The sequence below is a fragment of the Drosophila guanche genome, unplaced genomic scaffold, assembly GCF_900245975.1.
Source record: "Drosophila guanche unplaced genomic scaffold, DGUA_6, whole genome shotgun sequence".
Taxonomy (NCBI): Eukaryota; Metazoa; Arthropoda; class Insecta; order Diptera; family Drosophilidae; genus Drosophila; species Drosophila guanche.
This window is the reverse complement of record NW_022995755.1, coordinates 3,822,337-3,845,386: the sequence shown is the minus strand read 5'-3', so window position 1 is coordinate 3,845,386 and position 23,050 is coordinate 3,822,337. Positions and strand designations below refer to the sequence as shown.

The window sequence follows — 23,050 nt, the reverse complement described above, 5'->3', positions numbered from 1 at the left end:
GGCGTCTCTCCATTGAGTTTTGTGGATCGTGTGTCTTGGTTTCATGAAGCAATACAGAACGTGCCAAATGGCTGTACGCGCCATCGACTGCGGATGGGCTGGGGTGGTGCTGCATCGATGACGATTTCCGTTGGACCGAGAATCGAGCCTGTGGGGGGCTATGCACACTCACAGATACTTGAAAAGGTACCGCGTTGTGTGCTTCCACATCGCTGCTATCCACATCATGGTGGGGCTCGGGAATCGGCGACAAGGGCGCCGCCGTATGCATCTGTTCCACTATCGTGTCCTCTTTGGGCTTTGCGTTTTCCAAATTTTTCAGAGAGCATTGCCTTCGTTTGCCCACTGGTCTAACCTTCTTGATGGGCTTGGCACGAAGTTTGCCATCCTTTTTGGAGCGCACCATTACACACGCTTTGCCGGCCTTTACCATTTTTTTGATTATATCAGCTGCAGGATCCTCGCGACATTTGTCATCTTCAATCTGGGATTGAGAGAGGAACTCGTAGACGTTGCGGGTGACGGAAGACCGTGTTCGTGTCGGTGGCTGATCTCTGTGGAAAAACCGATGGCCTTGCTTACTGGTCAGAGTTGTTGTACTCTGCGCGGATGTTGCCGTCTCCGCTGGCCTAGCCACTGGGAGTCTTTTGATCCGAACACGAACTGGCGTTATGCTCTGCACTGATGTGTTTGTCTCTGCCTCAGCCGGCTTAGTCAAGGGGCTTCTGTTCACTTGAACTGGTGATGTAGCTGCCGGCTGCACTGTTGTCGCTGTCGCCGTCTCCACTGGCTTGGGCTTGGGCAGACGCAATCGCTTGAGGCGTATGCGAAGTGGTGTTATAGTTGCGCCTGCAAAAACATTAAGAATGATCACTTGTTGTACAAATGATAACGCACCAAAAAACTTACTTGTTAAATTGGCGGCCGTGACGTTCATCATTTGCGCCTTGGGGGTTTGGGCCACGCACATCGTGGAGTTGCGACATGGTTGAAAGACACTCGTGTCGCATGCTGTAGCGTCAATCGATGGAATGTTACCCCCCTTTAGTTTGGGGATTGACTCCTTTCCCTTTGAAATTACACTTTCGTTGGGCTTAATGCGTTTCACTTTAACTACGCATCTTAGAATGCCAGGCATTGTTGTTGGCGTCGTGGCCATTGTGCCGTATATATCTACCGATAGGAGTTTTGATTAAGCGCGACTTCGCGGGTTCTTCCTGCTACCTCTTGGGGTCCAACATGCATTGATTATTCCACGTTTTAAACATTTATTTAGATTTATTTGTTTATACCGTGTACAGTTCCCGCGCTAATAACTATGTGACGAAATTATCGATCAAATATACCGCAAAAATACCATAAATATACCATACATCTTAAATCGCTTTTCTAGATTTTGAGGTTCTATTTAATATTACTAGCTAATTAAAATTCTCAAAGCTAAAATTATAGTTTTATCCGATTCCCCAATCAATTCTCCATCAAATTGCATAGGTTTCATGACCTTTATTTATTAGATTGATTTCAAAATGATATTCAAACTAAACGATATGTACAAAATGACTTAATTTACCATTGTATGCTGATATACCGTAAATATACATCATGGTTACAATATCCCGAAAAGTAATAAACTAAATATATATCATGGTTAAAATATCCTGAAAAGTAATAAACTATTATATAATACACCGTAAAAGGTCACCCTGTAAAACTCCCACGCTAATAACTATGCGACGACAACCCTGTAAACCAGGGATGCGATGACCATCGATAGACTTCAGCGCTAGTATCGATAGCTGAACAGATGATTCAAATCCACACCAGCCCTCGCAATGTGACGATAAATAAAGAAATAAATAATTAGCAAATTTCCAAATAATCCAAATTCCAAGTTCCTTGTACAACGGCTTGCAGCACCTGTCCATCGGACAAAAATCGACAGGACAGTGTGTGCGTGGTGTGTTATTGTGTATGTCAAGCAAATTCATATTTTGGCCCCCTCAAAATCGAGTGAAAGTTTTTTCATCTTTGTTTTGTAATTGTAAGTGTAATTCCCCCACCCACAATTACACTTGCCCCGCGCGCTTCTGCCAATATTGAGTCAATATATTCACGGTATAACGGGAGCGGGCTAACGGCGGTGCATTGCATTGTTCGTGGCCTGACAACAGTTTTCGTTTTCGTCAACTCACTCACAAAGTTAATTCCGAATTGCAGTGCAGAAGTTGATACCTTGGATGGATGCATAAGACCTTTCCTTCCTTGCTTACGTTTGCGCCAGGTACTGATACGACACGAATAATGAATCCAATCAGAAAGTAGCGCGGAAAACAGTGCACCCCAGGCCCCTCGCGACCTACCATACCCGTGCACTGTCAAACATACATACATACATATGTATGTACATATGTATGTACATGGATGTACCGAGTACATACAAACGGCAACAAATAATTGCAAGCATACCCATCCATTCCCAGGCCCCTGAAGGCTATCTGTGACGACAGTAAGAGAGAAATCAAAACATCTCGGGCCAACAAAATGCATACGAATGAATATGTACAGATAAATGTACATATCCTATGTATCCGCGAAATATGTCTCAGGGTCAAGGACATATAGTAGCATTTGCATTGTTTGACCTTATTAAACAAGTGAATTTATTTAATTGTCTCTTTTTGTCTCTCTCTCCGCTCTACCCCGAAACAAGAACGATTGCCACGGATCAAGGTGAAGGGAAACGGGAGGGGGAACGGGAGCGCGTACCAAGCACACAATTGTCCGGAGCAACTGCTGCGTCGCTGTGGCTGTGGCTGTTTTCGCGCACAAAACAATGTGCGATACCAAAGACGAGGCACAAAAATGGAAATGTGAAATCTGCACCTACGAGAATTATCCATCCTCACTAAAATGCACAATGTGCCAGGCATCGAAGGCGCTCCTGAGCGAGGATATCTTTCGGTATGGCCTTGACACCACCCCTACCTTGAGCCACTTCTGTCATTAACACACACACACACACACACACACTCTCCCTTGTAGGCTGAGTCCAGCGCAGGAGACCAGCTCTATTCCAGAGGAGTCAGCTTCTGGGCTGGCTGCCGTCGAGCCAACACCCACACCGACGTCCACCTGCTACACGCTTCAGTCGCAGCCCCCCCAGGTACGTCAGAGCAATGTGGCCGACAGCGAAAAGTGGGAATGCAAGGTGTGCACCTATCTCAATTGGCCGCGTAGTGTGCGCTGTGTCCAGTGCTGCACCAAGCGCGGCGGCGAAGCCATTGAATGCTGCAATGATAATGACAATGAGGCGGATGCCGATGGCATGGATCGAGCTGGAGAAGCATTGCATGCACTGCGCATCAGCGGCTCGGATACGGAACTCGTCTCCACCATAGACACGGCTGCTAGAACACAACAAAAGCAGCAGCAGCAGTTAAGAGGAGCCACTGCCTCGAATCGACTCAGTCTCAGTCCCAGTCCAACCATTGACGATGCCACGTATCTGAACAATCTCGCCAATGCATCACACAACCAGTCGCCGAATAAAAGGCCTGCCAATCAACAACAACAACAACCACAGCAGCAGCAGCAGCAACATCGGGACTCCTCTGTTGCAGTACCGCTGCAGCCGAAGCATTGCTATGTGGCCAAATGGGCGTGTAATGTGAGTTGGCCCTAAACCTTTGCATCTATATAAAATCCAACTGATGTGTAACAATCCTCTTGCAGTCGTGCACTTATGAAAACTGGCCCAGGAGCATCAAATGTTCCATGTGCGGCAAGACACGCGAGCGTGAGATCAGCGGATCACAAAACGACTTGCATGCCTCCTCCAGCCAGACCAACCAGGGGGAACATCAGCAACAGTTGCAGCAGAACGTGGACACCGTCAGCGTCAATAACTCATTCAATAAAAAGCACATCTACCAACTGGGTAAGGCATAAACAATATTTCTTAGGAATCCACTCCATGAATGTTCTTTCAGGTTCCTCGGAAACCATCAACAACTGTGATACGGTACAAGAGCGACAGGAACGGCGTCAGCGGCAGATCAGGCGACAAGTGGACTGGCAATGGCTGAATGCCTGCTTGGGCGTCGTCGAGAATAACTACAGCGCTGTGGAAGCGTATCTATCGTGTGGCGGCAATCCGGCCCGCTCACTGACCAGCAACGAGATTGCCGCATTGAATCGCAACTCGGCCTTTGACGTGGGTCACACGCTCATCCATCTGGCCATTCGTTTCCATCGCGAGGAAATGCTACCGATGCTGCTGGCTCAGATCTCTGGTTCGGGGCCGGGCATAAAGCGTGTGCCCTCCTATGTGGCGCCGGATCTGGCTGCGGATATTCGACGTCACTTTGCCAATACGCTTCGATTGCGCAAGTCTGGCCTGCCCTGCCACTATGTGCAAAAACATGCCACCTTTGCCCTACCCGCCGAGATTGAGGAACTGCCCATTCCCATACAGGAGCAGCTGTACGATGAGCTGCTGGATAGAGATGCCCAGAAGCAGCTGGAGACGCCGCCGCCGGCACTCAACTGGTCGCTGGAGATAACGGCACGTCTCAGCTCTCGAATGTTTGTTTTGTGGAACCGCAGTGCCGGCGATTGTCTCTTGGACTCGGCAATGCAGGCCACATGGGGAGTCTTCGATCGTGACAATATCCTCAGACGTACCCTGGCCGACACACTGCATCAGTGTGGACATGTGTAAGTGAAGTGAAAGTGAGTGCAGCATCAGGACTTGAGCGTGTCTGTTTTTAGGTTCTTTACGCGCTGGAAGGAGTACGAAATGTTGCAGGCATCCATGCTGCACTTTACTCTGGAGGAATCACAGTGGGAGGATGATTGGAGCACACTGCTATCGCTGGCCAGCCAACCAGGCTCATCTCTCGAGCAGTTGCACATTTTTGCGCTGGCGCACATCCTTAGACGTCCAATTATTGTTTATGGCGTTAAGTACGTAAAGAGCTTTCGCGGCGAAGACATTGGATATGCGCGTTTCGAAGGTGGGCACAAAATCAAATATAAATAAGGAATTTTTTCTTATTTTAATTGCATTCCAGGTGTCTATTTGCCTTTGTTCTGGGATCAAAACTTTTGCACCAAATCACCCATTGCCCTGGGCTATACCCGGGGTCATTTTAGCGCTTTGGTGCCCATGGAACCATTCACTCGCATCGATGGTCGACGGGACGATGTCGAGGATGTCACCTACCTGCCACTGATGGACTGCGAGCTCAAGCTCTTGCCCATTCATTTTCTCACACAGTCAGAGGTGAGAGCTATAAAACATGCGTCTCGTAAAACTGATTCATTATAATCTCTTTGGGGCAGGTGGGCAATGAGGAGTCGATGATGCGGCAATGGCTGGATGTTTGCGTAACTGATGGCGGTCTGCTTGTGGCGCAACAGAAACTGGGCAAACGTCCCCTCCTGGTGGCACAAATGCTGGAGGAGTGGCTGAATCATTACAGACGTATTGCGTAAGTATGGCTTGATTGATTGTTGGCTGATGTAATCAATGCTCGCCCTTAGACAAGTGATAACTGCGCCGTTTGTTCGTCGACCCCAAATTACACATTACTCGAGCGAGGGAGACTCGGATGAAGAATAGATATTGCACACCGCATATATAGATATATATATATATATAATTACGTCTCTTACTGTTACTTTTACCATGTCGGTATCGTATCAGAGATGATAATATGGAGTGCAGATCCTACACCCACTTGCAGTTGGAGTTAGCTAATGGAAACTATAGAAAATACGTACACGCATACGCATACAGTTGAAATTTGTAGTTGTAACTAATTTGAAAGAAACAAAAAACTAAACGGATAAGACACATTCATTGTCGGTAGAGGTATATCATATCCGTTCCCAATTCAACAAAACGTTGATTTTAGTCAAATTTATTCACATTCATTGGGTCGACGCGACGATAAGACCATCAAATAGTAAACAAAATTCAAGCTATACACACACACACTGGTAGATCAAATTACACACAATTATACAATATCTGAAATGAAACAATCCATTGGGTGCAATCTAGTGCAGGGCCGACCGGGAGTAAACTGAAAGTAAAGAAGATGTATGCAAATGTTTGCAGTAAATAACATACACATATATACGCGTATGTGTGTGTATATTGTAACTTATTCGAAATCTCGATGTACTATTAAATTTTAACAATGCGGGGTGAATATGAAGTTTATTGATAGTTTTTAAAACACTTGGAATTATTATGAATTAATTAATTCATTGATTAATTTAATTATTTGTTAGTAATGTTAACTAAGAACTTCTAAGAAAGCTTATTGTGCAAATGTACACGCAAAGCGCATGAAAAACAAAAACACATATTTAAATAAAAGTTTTAAGTAAACATTCAAACGGAAACACACAATAACGATGGGGAACGTTCTCCACTTTCTACGGTCTTAGCATGAAATCCACTCTTCCCGGGAGCTGGTAGGCTAGACCATACGAAATGCCTTTTCGATCAATAAAAGGAAAGGAAAGTTTAAAAGAATGTGATCAGGTTGATGGGAATGGTCAGTGAACCGTGTCCATAAAAGGTCTAAATACATTTTGAGTATATGTGAAAGCCCCCCAACAATAATGATCCGATCGTAACGAGGTACGCAAATCCGGTAGATGGGTTACGAGGTATTTGATTCTGTTTTCCGTTTGGTTTAAATTTATATTTTAAAATTAAAGGGTATATTTCAGTATATTTTGGCTATTCGACTATTACCATCGATAAGTTTTTCAATCGAGTGTATTCGATAGAAAGTATCTTTTAGCCGAGATTGCTCGTATCAAACTAAGCCTTGCGCTTCTCGCTTGTTAGCTATATTCAATAGTTAATGAATATGATTTTCATCGGAATGTTACCTGTATATATTTTAAAAATGAGAGGGTATATTTCGGTATATTTTAGTGGGCCATTCGCGGCTATTCGACCATCGATATGTTTTCAATCGAGTGTATTCGATTGAAAGTATCTTTAAACCGAGGCGGCTCGTATCTGTGAGATACACTCGTTTGCTGCCGTCGGTGCTTTGCTGGTGCGGTTTTTTTCTGGCTCCGTTTGAAATTGTGTCGCATGAAAAGCTTATTAAACCACAATTTTTCACTGTGATCTTTGTCGGCAAAAGGCATTTGTGAATGTAAAGAGCAATACACGCATCCGAATACGAAACGAGTTGGAAGTTCGCGTCGAGCACACTACACCACACCCACACACGCATACTCTGCCCCGCTGCGTAGATATTGCGAATGCATACGGCTAAAGATACAAATAGAAAAAATCTAAGCAGAAGAAAAATTTTGTTAGTGAAGTGAAGAGGAAGTAGTGGTGACCTGTGCGCGTGTAGTTGTGCTTTCCCCGTGCGTGTCGTCAGTGTGTGTGTGTGTGTGCGTGTTTCTTTCCCTCCCCCATTTTGCAGGCGCAAGTGCGAAGAGCATAGCAGTATCTGTATCTCGCTATGGGTAAGTTATCTGGCCATAATGTCCCTCTCTCTCTCTATCTCTCCCTTTGGTTATTTGTGTGTGTCTGCGCAAAGCCATCGGAAGAGGGTGGTGGTGGGCCGTGGGTCTTGCTGCTTCTCAGATAGAAGCTGATGGCATTATCGGTATTAAGAAGACTATAGCAAGGTATCCGTGAATGGTTACAAGAAAAGGAAACAAAACTACGTAGCCTGCGAATACCGTTAATCAATATTGGACAGCTGCGAATCCGTACGAAATTAGGTGTGGGGATCTTTGGGCCGCTCTCTCTCTCTCTCTCTATCTCACACACATGTTCACATGTGATTGGCACGGTGTGGTCTCGTCCACGTCCACTCCCTATTTTATTTCTCAGCTGCGACTGCGGTGACGTCATATATTAGTTGTTGTAAGAACAAGTTTCGTTTGTCGCACCGTCGCTTCGTCGTCGGCCATCGACTGCTGCGCCCCAAATCGACGTGTGATATCGGAGATGGGAGGGAGGAAGAACCGAAGGAGAACGAAACGCGATTCTGAAAAAACCTGACCGAATAAACCTCAACGTGCTTGTGCATGCAACTGCAATTACACACGATACCGTTATTGTGTCCGCCCGTGGGAGCCGTCATAGCACACCATGCCTGTAAATCTACCGTTGAATCTGGCGCTGAATACGCTTTTTCTATGGCTTTCAGTGCATGAGCGAACCCTACTATATACCGTTGGTTCTTTGTTCCGCTGTCTCTCCCATGCTTTGATTAATTACTCTTCAATCCGTTCGTCTCGTCCCTCCGGCCTGGCCCTAATTGAGTTCATGTGCTGTGGCTGCCGTTGGCTATGGGGCTGGATGGGAGACACTTGTAGTTGTATGCGTGCCTAAAATGCCTAATTGAGTTGGACTTCGCTTCGAGGAGTCTCTTCGAGTCACATCGAAGGGGATTGGGGTGATGGGACTGGGACCCCATAATGTGCAGCGCCGTTCGTCGCTCTCCACCCAAAAGGCTCAACAATAGCCATAAAGACAGCAGCAACTACTCAAAATGAAGTCATGACAGGCGCGCACATTGACTTGCATGGGGTTTCCTTTTTAGCTGGTGCTCGAATGAAAACGAAAGGGGCAAACCAAACAAGTTGCCTCACCGCCGCCGCCTCCGTGCGGCCCCCTCTTATTCATTTAGTGGATCTTTCTCATTTATTTATCCGTTGATTTGTTCGTGCACGAGAGCTTGTTCGAGTTGTATGCTGCAGTGCGGTGCGGTATGCTGTGGTGCATTCGCCTGCATTTCATTTCATTTCCCATTTCCCAGGCGGGGTTATATAGGTCAGAGCACTTGCATAGAAAGTGGCATCTTCTCTTGTGTTGTCGTCTTCAGGCACGGCAACTCTTTCAGCCTCCCCCTTTCGCTCACCCAATTGAATGCTATTTTTGTGACTGCAGCGTCATCGGAGTCCGTTTGCGTGTGTGTGTGTGGGTTCGTGTGTGCTCTTGCCGATCAGACGGAGGCGGCTCTTTTCACTTTTCGTCTAATAAGCATACAGGAATCACTTCGAATGATCTTTGAAGCAACCTTATGTACTATGTAGTAGCTATAGAAACCACATTGCGGTGCGTCGTCAGGTAGCACAGCATAAAATAACACTTTGCAAAGCAATATAAAGTTGATGAGTAATGCGGAGAACACATAAAATATACACACGTACGTGCAAGCACATGTATGGGATCTGTGTATTTGTATATATTATGTTGTTGCTCTTCTCCACAGAACCATTCGTGGGTGTGCGAATGTGTGGGCATGGAATGCATGAGAGAGATGTTTGCTTTCGCTCTGGGGATTATTTATTGTTTGGCTAAAAACACGCTCTTTTTCAGTTGTGGTGTGTGGTGGTGTGTATTGTTGTGCCGACATGACTCGACTCTAATCCCCCCCCTTCAGGCTTCACCTGTTTCCGCAAACTGCCTTGACCTGCATTGTCCTCGACATTATCCCGGGAACATAGACTGTCATGGATTTGACGACGAACTTGTTCGGTGCGTTGCGCATTGTGCTGGACTGACATGACCATGACAGTGCTGTGTACCCGTGAAGGGTTTCGGGTTGTTCGTTCTGTTTAAGGTTAGGGATGTTCTAGAATTTTGGGGCGCGGCTAAATTTAATTAAAATATTCGCTGACTGACCTTTTGACACTTTGAACTGTGTACAACTTTGTTGTATATAATCGAATCGCATGGGGGGTCTGTTCTGGTCTGGGGTCTGTGTTTGCTTCAAATGAGCGTTCTACATGCAGGCGAGGCGCGACTTTAACCTTGGACTTGCCCCCTGGCTGCTGCTCTGCTCTGGCTCTTGTTTGCTGGACGGGTTTTCGGTTTGATTTTTTGTTTGCACACATTTCAAATGCGAGAGTGCCTCTCCACCAACCAGTTTTTGAGGCACATGCTCGGGTATGCCTGGTCTCCGGGCTGCTCTGCCACAACTCCAAAATAATAATAAAAAAAGCAGCAGCAGCAGCTCCGTGTTGTCGCTGGCGGTCGATGGCGGCGCTACGCTACAGACGCAGATGACATCATCGGGCCACTAGGCACTCACTCACTACCAACAAACATCGCTCTCCTATCCTCTCCGTAATTACAATAAAAATGAAATGAAAATGTGCGCTCAAACTTTTATTATACTAACTAGGCGGCAACTCGGTGCGACTCTCTCTCGCTTGCTCTCTAGATCTGTCTGACTGTTGCATGAAAATGTAATTTTCACATTGGAATTGTTTAGAGTTGGGTTTTAATTATCATGGATCTGCTAATGCAAGCGGAAAACACTGAAAACCCAATAAACAAAATGCCAAAATCAATATGCAAATTCCACTGTGTGTGAGATTGCATAATAAACTGACAGATAACAACCATACATAAATGAAATTAATTGAAACGAAACACGTACACAAACTAAAATTTAAACAAACACAAATACGCATACTAGTGCAAGTATTTAATACATACATATATTACTTTGAACGGAAGTCCAAGCTAGTGACGAAAGCACCAGTCACCGTAAAAAACCAATTGTACACAAAATAACCGTATTATCAGATGTTCGGACATTCTAATTGGACAATTCGCTGAGCGACTTTACACACTATCACACTCTCTCTCACTCACTGTTTGCGTCATCGAACTCAAATAATATACAGACTTGTATTTACTTTTATCATCAATGATGTACAGATATGGATCATACATACATTTTTATGTATGGGTTTGGTTGGTGCTTTTTTAATGTCAACGACTTATTATTGATTTTACTACTACCTTCAAAGCACACACCCAGGAAGGACTCTTTTCCCTTGGTATTTGTTGTATTAAAGTTCATTGTACTTGTACTTTCCTCAGGTAGCAACATGGGATCGCAGGTAAACTTTAGGCTGTTAGATCTATCTAATTAAGGTTCAATCCGGTCAAGCAAACATTTTTTCATGTCAAAATGCTCTCCTCAAAAGACCAAACTTTCAAGTTATTTCTTCGAGTAAGATTTTCTCTATAAAAAGCGTTTCTATAAATAAAAAACAAAGATAAGCTTCTAAACGCTGCGGCTAGTTCTATTACCATCTTTAAAGTTAAAACCTCCCATTTAGGAATTCATTTATGGTTTTATTTTTGGTTTAAAGTTGTGGATACCAAGAAATTTAAAAGTTAAAAGAAAAACAAAACTGTACAAGAATTTTTTGTATGCGATAACGAACCATAAACGTCATAATAATTATAAAAGCTAACGGTTTAGTTGTTGGTCTTTCTTTCCACACACAAGGGGAAAGAAGGGGAGTGGGGAGCATTCTTATCGATTTATACCGAAAAACTCGCAAAGCGCAGACAAAAGAGGAGAAGAAACACATCAACAAAGAGAAAGAGGGAGAGAGAACCGTTCTCTTTACACGGTTTTCTCTTTGAACGGTTGCAACTGGCTGGTTTTAGATCTGTTGGAATTACTATTAAATCAACCGCGCACAGGGGCCCCACCGACTGGCACCGACAAGAAACCGGCCGACTGGTAGATCAACATTCAACATCATCAGTCATGGCCAACAAATTGTTTCGTTACGTTTTGTGTGATGCCGTCATGGCTTTGCGTCTCTTCCCTCCAACATTTCCAACGATCTGTTGTAAAAGCGAATGGGGGGGGATACATAACAGAAATTACGTGCGAGAGGAAGCATGTAAAACATAAAACATAATTATATTATGGACACACACAAATATGATTATTTGGACATTCTCTGCCTCTTACGCAATGCTCTTTGATAGATGGACAGCAACAAAAAAAACTTGGCCCCAGTCATTGATCAAACAGTTGATAAGAACTAAAGTTTATCTCTGTTTACTTTTACAAATAATCTAAATGAACTCTTAAGGATCAGCTCACATTTCGAATCGATTTTAAAAAGTATTTAAAATTGTTGTATTTGCTGTTCTGAAAATATATCTACACAAGAGGTGGAGTGGACTGTCGAATGACAACTTTTCAGATACGTATTATATGTAGATGTCAGATCTATTTAACCTGTTCCACTTGCCTAGAGTGTACAAGTGTACTACACTTGTGTGTACATTAATGAACAGTGAAAATATACATATATAATATACAGTGTGTGCCGTGTATGTTTGTATACCGCCCTTGGCCTTATCAATGATAAGATTAATTGTGTGCCTTGCGCATGACTCATACCGTCTTTAGAACGTTATCTATGTATCTGTGCCGAGTATCAAAGAGTGTGCCTAGACTGTCAGTAGAAATAAAGTCTAAAAGGGATACGGAAAATGTTTCATACATAACTGTTTCATGTACATATCCAAGCAAAAACAAAAACCACAATGAACATACACATACGCATATACCAGTATATCATTCAAACGGGGCTTTCGTACGGGCCTGCCGGGCCAGCGGCTATGCCCGAGCAAACGGGGCAAGGTTGGGGCATTATCGCATCACATGCATATGACATCAGCAGCAGCACTGCTTTGCGGCTAGGAATACGTAATCTGTGCGGCTACGGTTGGTAGCGTCTAAGTATTAAAATAGAACCGAACCAAACTCTAATCTATCTGCAGTAAAACAATCACTAATCGATGGTCTTTCTTTCTCTTTGCAGGTAAACAAAAAATTTACTGTGCAAAATGCACGAAAAAATGCTCCGGCGAGGTGCTGCGCGTGGCCGACAATCACTTCCACAAGGCCTGCTTCCAGTGCTGTCAGTGCAAGAAGTCCCTGGCCACTGGCGGTTTCTTTACAAAAGACAGCGCCTATTACTGCATACCGGACTACCAGCGGCTGTACGGCACCAAGTGTGCCACGTGTCAGCAGTATGTGGAGGGTGAGGTGGTCAGCACCATGGGCAAGACCTACCATCAGAAGTGCTTCACGTGCTCCAAGTGCCAGCAGCCATTCAAGTCCGGCAGTAAGGTGACCAACACTGGAAAGGAAGTGCTCTGCGAACATTGTGTGTCGGGTGGGGGCGGTGGTGGTGGTGTTGGTGGCGGTGCACCTGTTTCGCCGTCACGACAAACGTCTGTATCGTCGCCAGCACCGCCAGCGGAGAGTCCCACGCGGGCCACAGCTCACCAGCAGCTGACTGGAGGGGTTATCTCGCACAAGGCGCACCTGAAGGAGGACTACGATCCCAACGACTGTGCAGGGTGTGGGGAGCTGCTGAAGGAGGGTCAGGCACTGGTCGCTCTCGACAGGCAGTGGCATGTCTCCTGTTTCCGCTGCAAGGCTTGCCAGGTGGTGCTCAACGGCGAGTACATGGGCAAGGATGCGGTGCCGTACTGCGAGAAGTGCTACCAGAAGGGTTTCGGCGTCAAGTGCGCCTACTGCAACCGCTTCATCAGCGGCAAGGTGCTGCAGGCCGGCGACAACCATCACTTCCATCCAACGTGCGCACGCTGCACCAAGTGCGGCGATCCGTTTGGCGACGGTGAGGAAATGTACCTGCAGGGCAGCGCCATTTGGCATCCACGCTGCGGCCCCGGTCCCTCCGAATCGGGCATAATACTAAACGGCGGCGGCGGCAACACTTCGGTGGTTGGCGGCGCCTCCAATGGCAACTTTACAGACACCGAATGTGATCGCATGAGTTCCAGTGCACTGAGCGAAATGGTATGTAAATGCAGATCCAATCGTCCAATAACTTGGCATCAGATTCACGGTACAGCGGCTGCCGTTCTTGCTACTAATTTGAATGCTCTGCACATTAAAAAGCAACGCACACCACACACACCCTCTCACACACACTGCAATTACTTTTTTTTATTTTATAATTTTCTTTTGCTGCATTTTGCGTTTTTTGATTTCTGTTCGTTTTCAGTACATCCGCTCCAGAACTCCGAGTATAAACGGTTCACTTTATTCCTCTAGCCGCAAGGTTTGTTTTATGATTTTTATGATTTCTCTTCTTTTTTTTTTAATTTTGAATACTAAAAATCTACAATCAAAATCCACTGCACTTTGCATGTTACTTCCTCCATTAAGAGCACTCAACTCGTTGGCTAATCTTTGCGTACATTTTTCAGCATTATCGAACGGTCAGCCCGGGCCTGATACTCCGCGAGTATGGCCGACCTATCGGTGAGGATATATCGCGCATTTATACCTACAGCTATCTGACTGATGCGCCGCATTATCTGCGCAAGCCGATCGAGCCCTATGACAAGACGCCACTCTCGCCGCACTTTCACAGGCCAGCATCATATGCGACGACCAGCAATGCGGGCTCTGTGGCCGGCAGTCGTCCGCCCTCGCGTCCCCATTCGCGCACGCGCAGTGCCATGAAGGTGCTGGTGGATGCCATACGTTCGGAAACGCCACGTCCCAAGAGTCCGGGCATGAACAACGAAGAACCCATTGAGCTGTCCCACTATCCGGATGCCAAGAAGCCGTTGCCGGGCGAGCAGCCAAAAATCGAAAGGGATGACTTCCCAGCACCGCCCTATCCCTACACTGATCCGGAGCGCAGGCGACGCTATAGCGACACATACAAGGGCGTGCCCGTCTCGGATGATGAGGATGAGAATGTCCAAAATGGCAAGCAAACGAATGGCAATGCCAAAAATGGCGAGGAGCAAAGGTGAGTGGAGAACAAATATAAAAAAAAATCAAATTTTAAGACAGAAAAAATCATTTCCAGACGCCTTCAACGCGAGGCCGAGCAGCTGGAAAAGCTCAACTCTGGCATTGGCTCGGTTATTGCCAAGGATCTGAAGGAGCACGCCAAGTACCGAAAGTGGAAGCAAAACAATCTTGATCCACGCAATGCCTCGCGCACGCCTTCAGCCTCAAAGGAGCCGATCTACAAGTTGAGGTAGGTCTTTGGGTTTGGTTTCGTTGGCTGTTGTTTTACATTTTGAATCCATTGCAGATATGAATCGCCTATTGGAGCATCACCATCACGACATCTGGACGCACAGAAGCCCTTCTATGAGGACGAAATGTTTGATCGGTCCACCAGCTATCGCGGCTCGCTGGGCAAATCGCTGGGAAATGCGCCCAGTTACAATGGTAAATCGTTTAGCCTTAGCGCATTGTATTCTAGTCTCGTACTCCTCTGTTAGGGTGTGATTCGATTTCGTTACTATATATAGCCAATTACGTTTATAGCCATACATTCCTATCGATCGCCACCAAAGCCCGGATACGGATTCAAAACGACTACTCTGCCCTATATACGCAACGGCTACAGCTCAGTAAGTGCTGCCCCATGTTGCTAGTTCAACTCTCCGGTGCTGGATTGTCCTCCGTTCTTATTAGTGCTGTGCTGTAGTCTCTAATATATAAAGTTGTACACGTATTTGGCAATGGAATCACTCTAATAACCCCTAACTCTTAACATTTCAACTTAACTCTGCCCTGACTGCATTCGTTTGTGTCTTTCTCATCCTTGCTGCTCTCGGCTGCTGCCCCTCCATGGATGGCATTAATTAACAAAAATACTTTGATTTAAAACTCAACTGGTTGGTTGGTCTGCTGCTTCCTTGTGTGTCTAAAACCTAATATTCTATGCTATCCAAAAATCTCTGTGTTTGTATGCATATTTGTTGCCTTGCCTCCCAAAACATAAACCCACTCATCAAACACTAATCACATGCCACACACTAACTGCTACTCGTACTCTGCTCAGTGGTGAGCGCCCTGCGTCATGTACCCAAACCTGGATACGGCCTGGCCCCACGATCTCACACATTCAGTTCCACAACATCTGCCGCCGCCACGATGCATGGTGCCACTGTAAGATTGCTTTTGTTGTAATGCTGTAACGTAACTAATGTTTAAATTTAATTTTTAATTTATATTAATTTATTTTTGTGTATTTTTGGTGTATGCGTATGATCGGCATTATGTTTATTAATAAGTTTTAGTTATTTCGCCTTGCACCTTGTTTATGGGTTTCTATCTGTTTTTGCATGAATCTTTAAAAGATAAGTAAACAGAGATTAATTTTGTATTATTTTTAATTTTAATCAGGACTTCTCTTATGGAGGACTGGGCGACAAAACGCATAGCACAGATCTGAGCTGTGGCAAATCGGAAGGTAAGTTTTAATCATAAATAAGGATATCCCACATACCCGCTAATGATTTATTTTTTTACAGCTTCTGTGGATTCGATTACCGAGGGAGATAGACGCGCCTTAATGGGCGGCGATTTGCCCGCCTCGAGCACATATTCTGGCGCACTTTCGTATCACTATCCGCAGGCGGGACTCATTCGACGAAGTCTGCCCAATATGGCACACTCGATGTTGGTGCATGAGCCAGCCAAGATCTATCCTTACCATCTACTGCTTATCACAAACTATCGTCTGCCCTCGGACGTTGATCGCTGTAATCTAGAGGTAAAGTTCAGCGTAATTCTTACAGCCTCGATTGCTAGCTAATCCCTCGATTTGTTTATCTTCCGCAGCGTCATTTGTCAGACATTGAGTTTGAGCACATTTTGCAGTGCGCCCGATCCGAGTTCTATCGCCTGCCACAGTGGAGGCGCAACGAGCTGAAGCGTCGGGTGAAGCTTTTCTAAGCGAACGCTTAGACAGGGCAGGATCTGCAACTACTCTAGTGGAGGCTGCTTGCGACGAAACCAAAATAATACATTTTACCTTAAACGAAAGGAAGAAACAGATAAACATAATGGGAAACTATGCTAATTTCACAGCCAGTTTTGAAACACGCTTTAAATAGTTGATGCAAGTGAAGCTAAAACTAAAACTAAATTTAAACACATAGTTACAGTGCGGAGCGGCGTGGAACGACCTGGGTTAGCTCCAGTTTATTTTTTTAAGAATTAGTTGCGCCCACAAAAGAGAGAAGATTGTAACTTGAAATGAAACAAACACTAAGGAAAATCCCAAATAAATACGAAATGTATACAGATTTCAAATTAGTTCAAACATTGCATGCTTTTTATACGCAATGCAGCTGCATATTAATTGAATTCGTTTTGCTAAATTATATATTTTACTTCAAAACTCGGTAAAGCATCAAAGAAAGAAATAAATGTACCTTCAGCAGAGTTTACACAACAGCAAAAAGGCGCTACAAGAACAGAGCCAGAGCCAGAGACAAGCCAATTGTTGCATGTGCGGCATGGCATGGCATCTAAATAAATGCTAAAACCATTATGCAAATTTTATTTATTACTAAATATTTTATTTATTTATTTAAATAGAATCAAAGAATAAACCAGAGATAATAAAAACACAGGACAAAAGCAATGTACACGCTATTATCTATGTTTTTTGTTTGTATGTTTACAAATATTACAACCTCTTGGAAGCGGGTGGTGGGGAGGAGTTTCAACACTTTTGGCGAAGTCAACAGAAGTAATGTCTAAGTAATCAGCTCAGAGTTCACAGTTTAACGAGATTCTCTATATATTGCACTCGCATCGAACTAATTTCGCTTTTGGATGCCGTCATCGGTGTGTAGGCGAAACGTTAATTGTGTCTTCATCACCGACAGACTGCTGCCAATGATCTTTTTGTGGTAAATTTGACGAGTGACAAAGCCGTATTCGTCATAGAAGTCACGCTCATTCTCCTGCCACTCGGATATGGTGCACTCCAGCGAGCCATAGCCACCGTTGGCGCAGTTCTTTGACACAAGATTGACCATGGGTTCCATTATCTTTTGATAGGGATAATCTGGGGCAATGGCAAAGCGACAGATCCAAGCCGCGTTGTACACAGCATGATGGTTTTTGACACTTATGGTGGCCACAATTCGACGTCGGAATTTCCTTGTGTGTGCCTCATCGTATGGGCAGTTCTCCATGAAGATGTCATAGCTGGCCTCCTTGGGGGAACAGCGAAATATGAATGGCTCATAGCACTCTGCCACCAGGGACTGAGAGGGTTTCACCTTAAGTGAAGGAAAGAGCTAAGGTTTAAGGATCTATAAGCTATTCGAGGCCACTAACCTTCATGAGCTCCATTGCCTTGGCGTAGAAGGCGAAGTACGTGCTGACGAATAGACAAACGATGCATCCGGGCACCGACAGTGTGCAGAAGAGCAGCGGCACGCCCAGAAATATGAAGAATATCGCCCATGTGATGACTATGAATTGAAGTGTAATCTGGATGGCCAGACATAACAAACATTTGGTGGAATGATGAATACGGGATAGGACACGTAGCTAGAGCCCAGCATATGAACAGGCAACCGAATCAATTCGGAGATGGAATTGGTATTCGAATGTTACCTCTCGAAACATCAGGGCAAAGAAGGATTTCGTGTAGAACGACATTATGTAGTCCCGCACCAGATCCTGACACTTGAGCTCATCATCTTCCCGGTAAGTGCGTATAACGATAAAAGGCTGCATATTACAATAAAAACTAAATAAAATAAACAAAACAAAACACCAGTATGACCGCGGATTTGACGATCAAATATACCGCATGACATATACCCAATCATAAAATCCAAAAAATACCGAATTCCTCATTTTTCTAAGCACTTTAAGCCGTTTCCAACACTAGTTTGCAAAAACGCGAAATAAATAACAATTGTTTTCGCCGTCTTAAATCCTGAGAAAAATGGAACCCGGCGCCGCCCCACAGCTTGCGTCCCAGCAGGATACGCAGCGGAACTTTATTTGCGGCGTGATTGAAGGTTTCTACGGCCGCCCCTGGACAACGGAGCAGCGCAAGGGCTTGTTTCGCAAACTCAAGTTTATGGGCATGGACTCATACATGTACGCGCCCAAGGACGACTACAAACACCGAGCTTACTGGCGAGAGCTATACACGGTCGAGGAGGCGGATCATCTATCGAGTAAGCAGATGCTTCTTCGTGTTGTCTGATTTTCCGCTAATTTCCCTTCGTTCAGGTCTGATTGCAGCAGCAAAGGAAGCCGGCATCGCCTTCTACTACGCTCTCTCGCCCGGCCTGGACATGACCTATAGCAGTCCCAAGGAGATTGCAACGCTAAAGCGCAAGCTGGATCAGGTGTCGCAGTTCGGCTGCGAGGCTTATGCATTGCTCTTCGACGACATTGAGTCGGAATTATCGAAGGTGGACAAGGAGGTGTTCCAGACGTTCGCCAATGCCCATGTCTCGGTTACCAATGAGATTTTCACCCACTTGGGCAGCCCCAAGTTTCTGTTCTGCCCCACGCAGTACTGTGGCACCCGTGCCGTGCCGACGGTACAGGAATCGGAGTACTTAAACACCCTGGGGTCAAAGCTCAACACTGACATCGACATCCTCTGGACGGGAGATAAGGTCATCTCGAAGACGATATCCATTGAATCGATACAGGAGATAACGGAGGTGCTGCGCCGTCCGCCGTGCATCTGGGACAACTTGCATGCCAACGACTACGACCAGAAGCGCGTGTTCCTCGGTCCGTACACGGGTCGCTCCCCCGAGCTGATTCCCCATCTTCGTGGCGTCATGACCAATCCGAACTGTGAGTTCTACGCCAACTTCATTGCAATCCATTCGCTGGCCTCGTGGTCACGATGCAGCATGGATTCCAAGGTGAACAGCTCGCTGAGTTCAGATATCAAACTGGAGACTGAAAATGAGGATGAAATGCCCACCGAGTTCCTCTCTAAAAACGTATATCATCCACGGGTGGCACTCAAGTGAGTACCGCAGTGCCTCTGGTTAATTTTATGTAATTAAATTCCCATTTTAGGAATGCCATTTCGGACTGGCTGCCTGAGTTCTTTGTGGAGAAGGAGGCCTGGGGACCCATAACAAAGCCACAGCCGCAAGTTCAAATGGTTATGCCAATTATACCGATCATACCATCGATCAACACCTGCATGAGTCTGACAACCACCACCACCACATCGACAAACACGCGGACAGTGCCCGAAGTGAACACCACCCAGCTGCAGGCATTGGCCGATGTTTGCAGCACCGTCAGCAGCTCAATGACTCCGATATCCAATCCGGTGATGAACTCCCTGGTATCGCCCACTAAAGTGGTCACCAATGATGACATCATTAATCCCATACCGACCACAGCTGCTTGCAACATTGAGCTGCCCAAAAAGATACCAATCTCGATTGTTCCCGTGCCCATAATGGAGGCCAAGAGCGCTGAGGCTGAGTCTGTGGGATTGAATTTGGGCAATCAAATCTACGAGTCCATAGCATCCAGGGGAAATCCATCGGCAGAGCTGGAAACCGAAACAAAGGATCAGGTGCTAGACGCAACTCTGGAAGAGGAGAAGCAGGTGCTGGAGTTGAACACGGAGCCTGTGGCCAGCCTCAGCGTGGACACAATGTTGGATGATACAAGTCTGAGTCCGCTTAGCGGCGGCGGCAATGAGCCCATGGAGTGCAGCAGCAGCATAGCCTCCCAGGTTTCACCAAAAGAAGAGGAGATCATCAAGCTGGTCACCGATGATGTGCTCATGGAGTCTGTCAACGATGTGCATGTGAGTAGAGAAATATTTAAGCTTGAAGCGAAGTAAAGTAAATCTTTTCTTCTTTTGCTTGCAGAGCATGCACGTGGAAAGTACAACCTCATCCCCGCTATCGAACACAGAAATGCGTGAACATGATCATGAGTATGTGCCTGCTTTAGCCACAAAATAACCAACTAATTTCATTCTGTTTACTTTCAGAACGACTATGGAGGCATCCAAGATCACAACGGAAGATCTGGGTTTGCTCTGTGATCTCTTTTATTTACCCTTTGAGCATGGCAGCCGTGCGCTCAAGCTGCTGGAAGAGTTTCACTGGCTGAAGACCAATGCGAATGTCATGCTGAAGGAGCGCTGCGTCGGCAGCAAGATCCCCAAGCCGGAGGTAAGCGAGTGGCTGCAACGTTGCGAGAACTTTGATGTGCTTTGCGGCAGCGTCGGGGAGCTGCTGATCAAAATTGCCAACTGCCAGAACAAGGAAATCTGCCATGAGCTGTACTCGTATGTGTGGGACATCTCTGGTGCTCTCTCGCTGCTCAACTGCTACATTAAATGGCTGGCCTTGGGCCAGTTCCCGCCGAACATGTCCTCCTACACGGAGGGTAGCTATACGTGTAAGTGTGCAGTCAGCATTGCTCATGATCCTCATGTAAATCTAAGAAATCTTTTGCCCCGAAGGGTTCAGCAAGGGCTGGAAAGAGGCTTTCATGTCGGGCGACCAAGAACCGTGGGTCTTTCGCGGAGGACTGATTGCCGATCTGCAACGCCTGATGCCCGTGGATTCTGGCAATGATCTGTTTGTCTACAAGTTGCCGGAGCAACCGACGGCCAACTATTATCTCCTTCGGCCGTATCGCAATGCCGATGAGCTGGACGTGATCAACATTTGCACTCGCACCTATTTGCAGTGGCACAGCGGGCTGGAGGGCGCCGAGCACATCCACATAGACTATCCCCTGCCCGCGACCGTGGCCAATATTGTGGCCGACGCTATTGTTGGCCCGTACATAACGCTCAATCCACAGCTCTGCATAGTGGCGTACGACGAGAATGGTGCTCTTGTGGGCTATGCTTGCGCAGCCTTGGATGTCACCGTCTTTCGGCGTAACATGCAAATGTGCTGGATGGCGGAGCTGCGTGAAAAGTATCCCAAAATCCCGATTCCCACGCTGGACGAGGACGTGGACGATGCCAGCGTTCAGCTCAACAAGCTAATTGCTCATTTTATGGATCAGTTTCACAACAGCTACGACGAGGTGCAGGAGTGTCCCGTCGAAGTGAGTGGCTCCTTTCCGGCCGTTTTGACTGCTGCCACCCTAAAAGAGGCCGAGGATCGGGATAGCGGCATTACCAAGCGCATTTTGACTGTCCTGCTGGCTGCACTGCGCGCAAACGGTTGCTTTGGCGTGCATGTCTGTGTGCCCGACCAGGATCCCGGACAGCTGAGCTTCTATACGAAAATCGGCTTCGTTGAGGTCTATCGCGAGGAGAGAAGAAAATGCATTTACTTGGGACGTCGTTTCTAGCATCAACAGTTTCGCGGATTTCGCCGTTTTTCTCTGTGGTAAATGTGTCAATTGTGCTCGCCCATTGTTCCTTAATGTATTCTGTATTCCGGCTGGCCACGCCACAGCTCGTCCCCCGTCCTTGGTCTCTTTTTGTATTTTCGTACAATTTTGTATTACTGACCAACCGAATGGTTCGCTCTGTGAGATACGCTGCTCCCGTGCGTAGAACTCGCTCTCCTCTCTCTGTCTCAAGCATTTATCTTAAGCATAGTTTTTCTTAGCATGGAGAACAATAAAACTACACTATTTAATAATACATTCCTCGCTTTATTCCTCAACTGTTGCCGAGCACTTGTCTTTGGGTCTGGTTGTTCAGATCATAGAACCACACAGTGTTCACCCCATCCTCAATGGTGCGCTCTGGCTCTAGGTTGGGCAGCCTAAACCGGCACGCAATGATCTTCGTATTGTGCGGACACTCGGCTATCAGCTTGTGCTCCAGGTCCTTCATCATTTGCTCCACACCGAATATGACCACAAAATTGTAATCTTTAATGTTGAACTTCCACAGATCACGGCGATAGAAGCTGGCCTGCCTCGTTGCGCCATGACGAAGCGCTGCCAAGCGAGAGTAGTAGACCAGCCAGGGATTCAGCTCCACGCCATCGGTTTTCAGACCCTTTGTATGCTGTGCCGCCGCTGAAATTCATTACATAAGAGATCTTCACTTTGGTGTCGTCAAAATGTTGTGCGAAAGGTTGCAACTCACCAAACACAATGCGACCATCACCTGAGCCAATGTCCAGCAGCTTCCCGGTGGCATTTTTGGGCAGGAAGCTAAGGACGTTCTGGATTTGCTCCGTGGTCGCCGGTACATAAGGCAGGCAAATCTTTCGGAAAGCAGGCGCCACAAAAGAGGCACAAACAATGGACAGTCCGATGCCCACGCCCCCTGTGGCCGCGATTAAGATTTTTCCGCCAGTTGACATGCCATTCCTAGGTGCTTTTTGAACCGATTTTTTACCACCATCATTTAGAATTTCCATCCCATAAAAGTATGTTTCACCTAACCATTGGTCGGCAATGGGTTAATAGTTTTTTGCTATTAACCC

General features: G+C 46.1%; 5 protein-coding genes across 11 annotated transcripts; 3 read left to right on the top strand and 2 right to left on the bottom strand.

Moving 5' to 3' along the window:
* The first annotated feature begins 1,818 nt into the window (after positions 1-1,818).
* LOC117589953 (ubiquitin thioesterase trabid) lies at positions 1,819-6,221 on the top strand. Of its 2 annotated transcripts, none has more exons than XM_034282251.1 (9): positions 1,819-2,044; positions 2,714-2,964; positions 3,046-3,670; positions 3,736-3,940; positions 3,993-4,719; positions 4,774-5,018; positions 5,076-5,287; positions 5,347-5,495; positions 5,548-6,221. In XM_034282251.1, exons 2-9 carry the CDS (start codon positions 2,837-2,839, stop codon positions 5,624-5,626), a joined length of 2,370 nt encoding a protein of 789 aa, XP_034138142.1. In that variant the 5' UTR covers positions 1,819-2,044; positions 2,714-2,836; the 3' UTR covers positions 5,627-6,221. The 2 variants fall into 2 exon arrangements, with proteins under 2 accessions (XP_034138142.1, XP_034138141.1); XM_034282250.1 differs by having other exon boundaries at positions 1,819-1,972; positions 5,548-5,689.
* Positions 6,222-7,059: 838 nt separating this feature from the next.
* On the top strand, positions 7,060-16,938 carry LOC117589952 (actin-binding LIM protein 3). 6 transcript variants are annotated; one of them, XM_034282249.1, is made up of 10 exons: positions 7,060-7,512; positions 12,649-13,655; positions 13,864-13,920; positions 14,069-14,622; positions 14,683-14,856; positions 14,914-15,053; positions 15,673-15,779; positions 16,017-16,083; positions 16,145-16,386; positions 16,455-16,938. In XM_034282249.1, exons 1-10 carry the CDS (start codon positions 7,509-7,511, stop codon positions 16,566-16,568), a joined length of 2,466 nt encoding a protein of 821 aa, XP_034138140.1. In that variant the 5' UTR covers positions 7,060-7,508; the 3' UTR covers positions 16,569-16,938. The 6 variants fall into 6 exon arrangements, with proteins under 6 accessions (XP_034138140.1, XP_034138134.1, XP_034138135.1 ...); XM_034282243.1 differs by lacking the exon at positions 7,060-7,512 and adding an exon at positions 12,356-12,551; XM_034282244.1 differs by lacking the exons at positions 7,060-7,512; positions 15,673-15,779 and adding exons at positions 12,356-12,551; positions 15,153-15,238.
* A 238-nt stretch (positions 16,939-17,176) lies between these two features.
* LOC117589954 lies at positions 17,177-18,416 on the bottom strand. Its single transcript, XM_034282252.1, has 3 exons — positions 18,249-18,416; positions 17,967-18,122; positions 17,177-17,908 (listed from the first exon to the last, which is right to left on the bottom strand). Exons 1-3 carry the CDS (start codon positions 18,369-18,371, stop codon positions 17,441-17,443), a joined length of 747 nt encoding a protein of 248 aa, XP_034138143.1. The 5' UTR covers positions 18,372-18,416; the 3' UTR covers positions 17,177-17,440.
* A 111-nt stretch (positions 18,417-18,527) lies between these two features.
* On the top strand, positions 18,528-22,254 carry LOC117589926 (protein O-GlcNAcase). Its single transcript, XM_034282208.1, has 6 exons — positions 18,528-18,823; positions 18,879-19,638; positions 19,692-20,442; positions 20,507-20,574; positions 20,632-21,044; positions 21,109-22,254. The coding sequence occupies exons 1-6, from the start codon at positions 18,586-18,588 to the stop codon at positions 21,954-21,956; spliced, it is 3,078 nt and encodes a 1,025-aa protein (XP_034138099.1). The 5' UTR covers positions 18,528-18,585; the 3' UTR covers positions 21,957-22,254.
* LOC117589928 (ATP synthase subunit C lysine N-methyltransferase) lies at positions 22,245-23,015 on the bottom strand. The gene is made up of 2 exons (XM_034282211.1): positions 22,708-23,015; positions 22,245-22,637 (listed from the first exon to the last, which is right to left on the bottom strand). The coding sequence occupies exons 1-2, from the start codon at positions 22,982-22,984 to the stop codon at positions 22,273-22,275; spliced, it is 642 nt and encodes a 213-aa protein (XP_034138102.1). The 5' UTR covers positions 22,985-23,015; the 3' UTR covers positions 22,245-22,272.
* Positions 23,016-23,050: the final 35 nt, after the last annotated feature.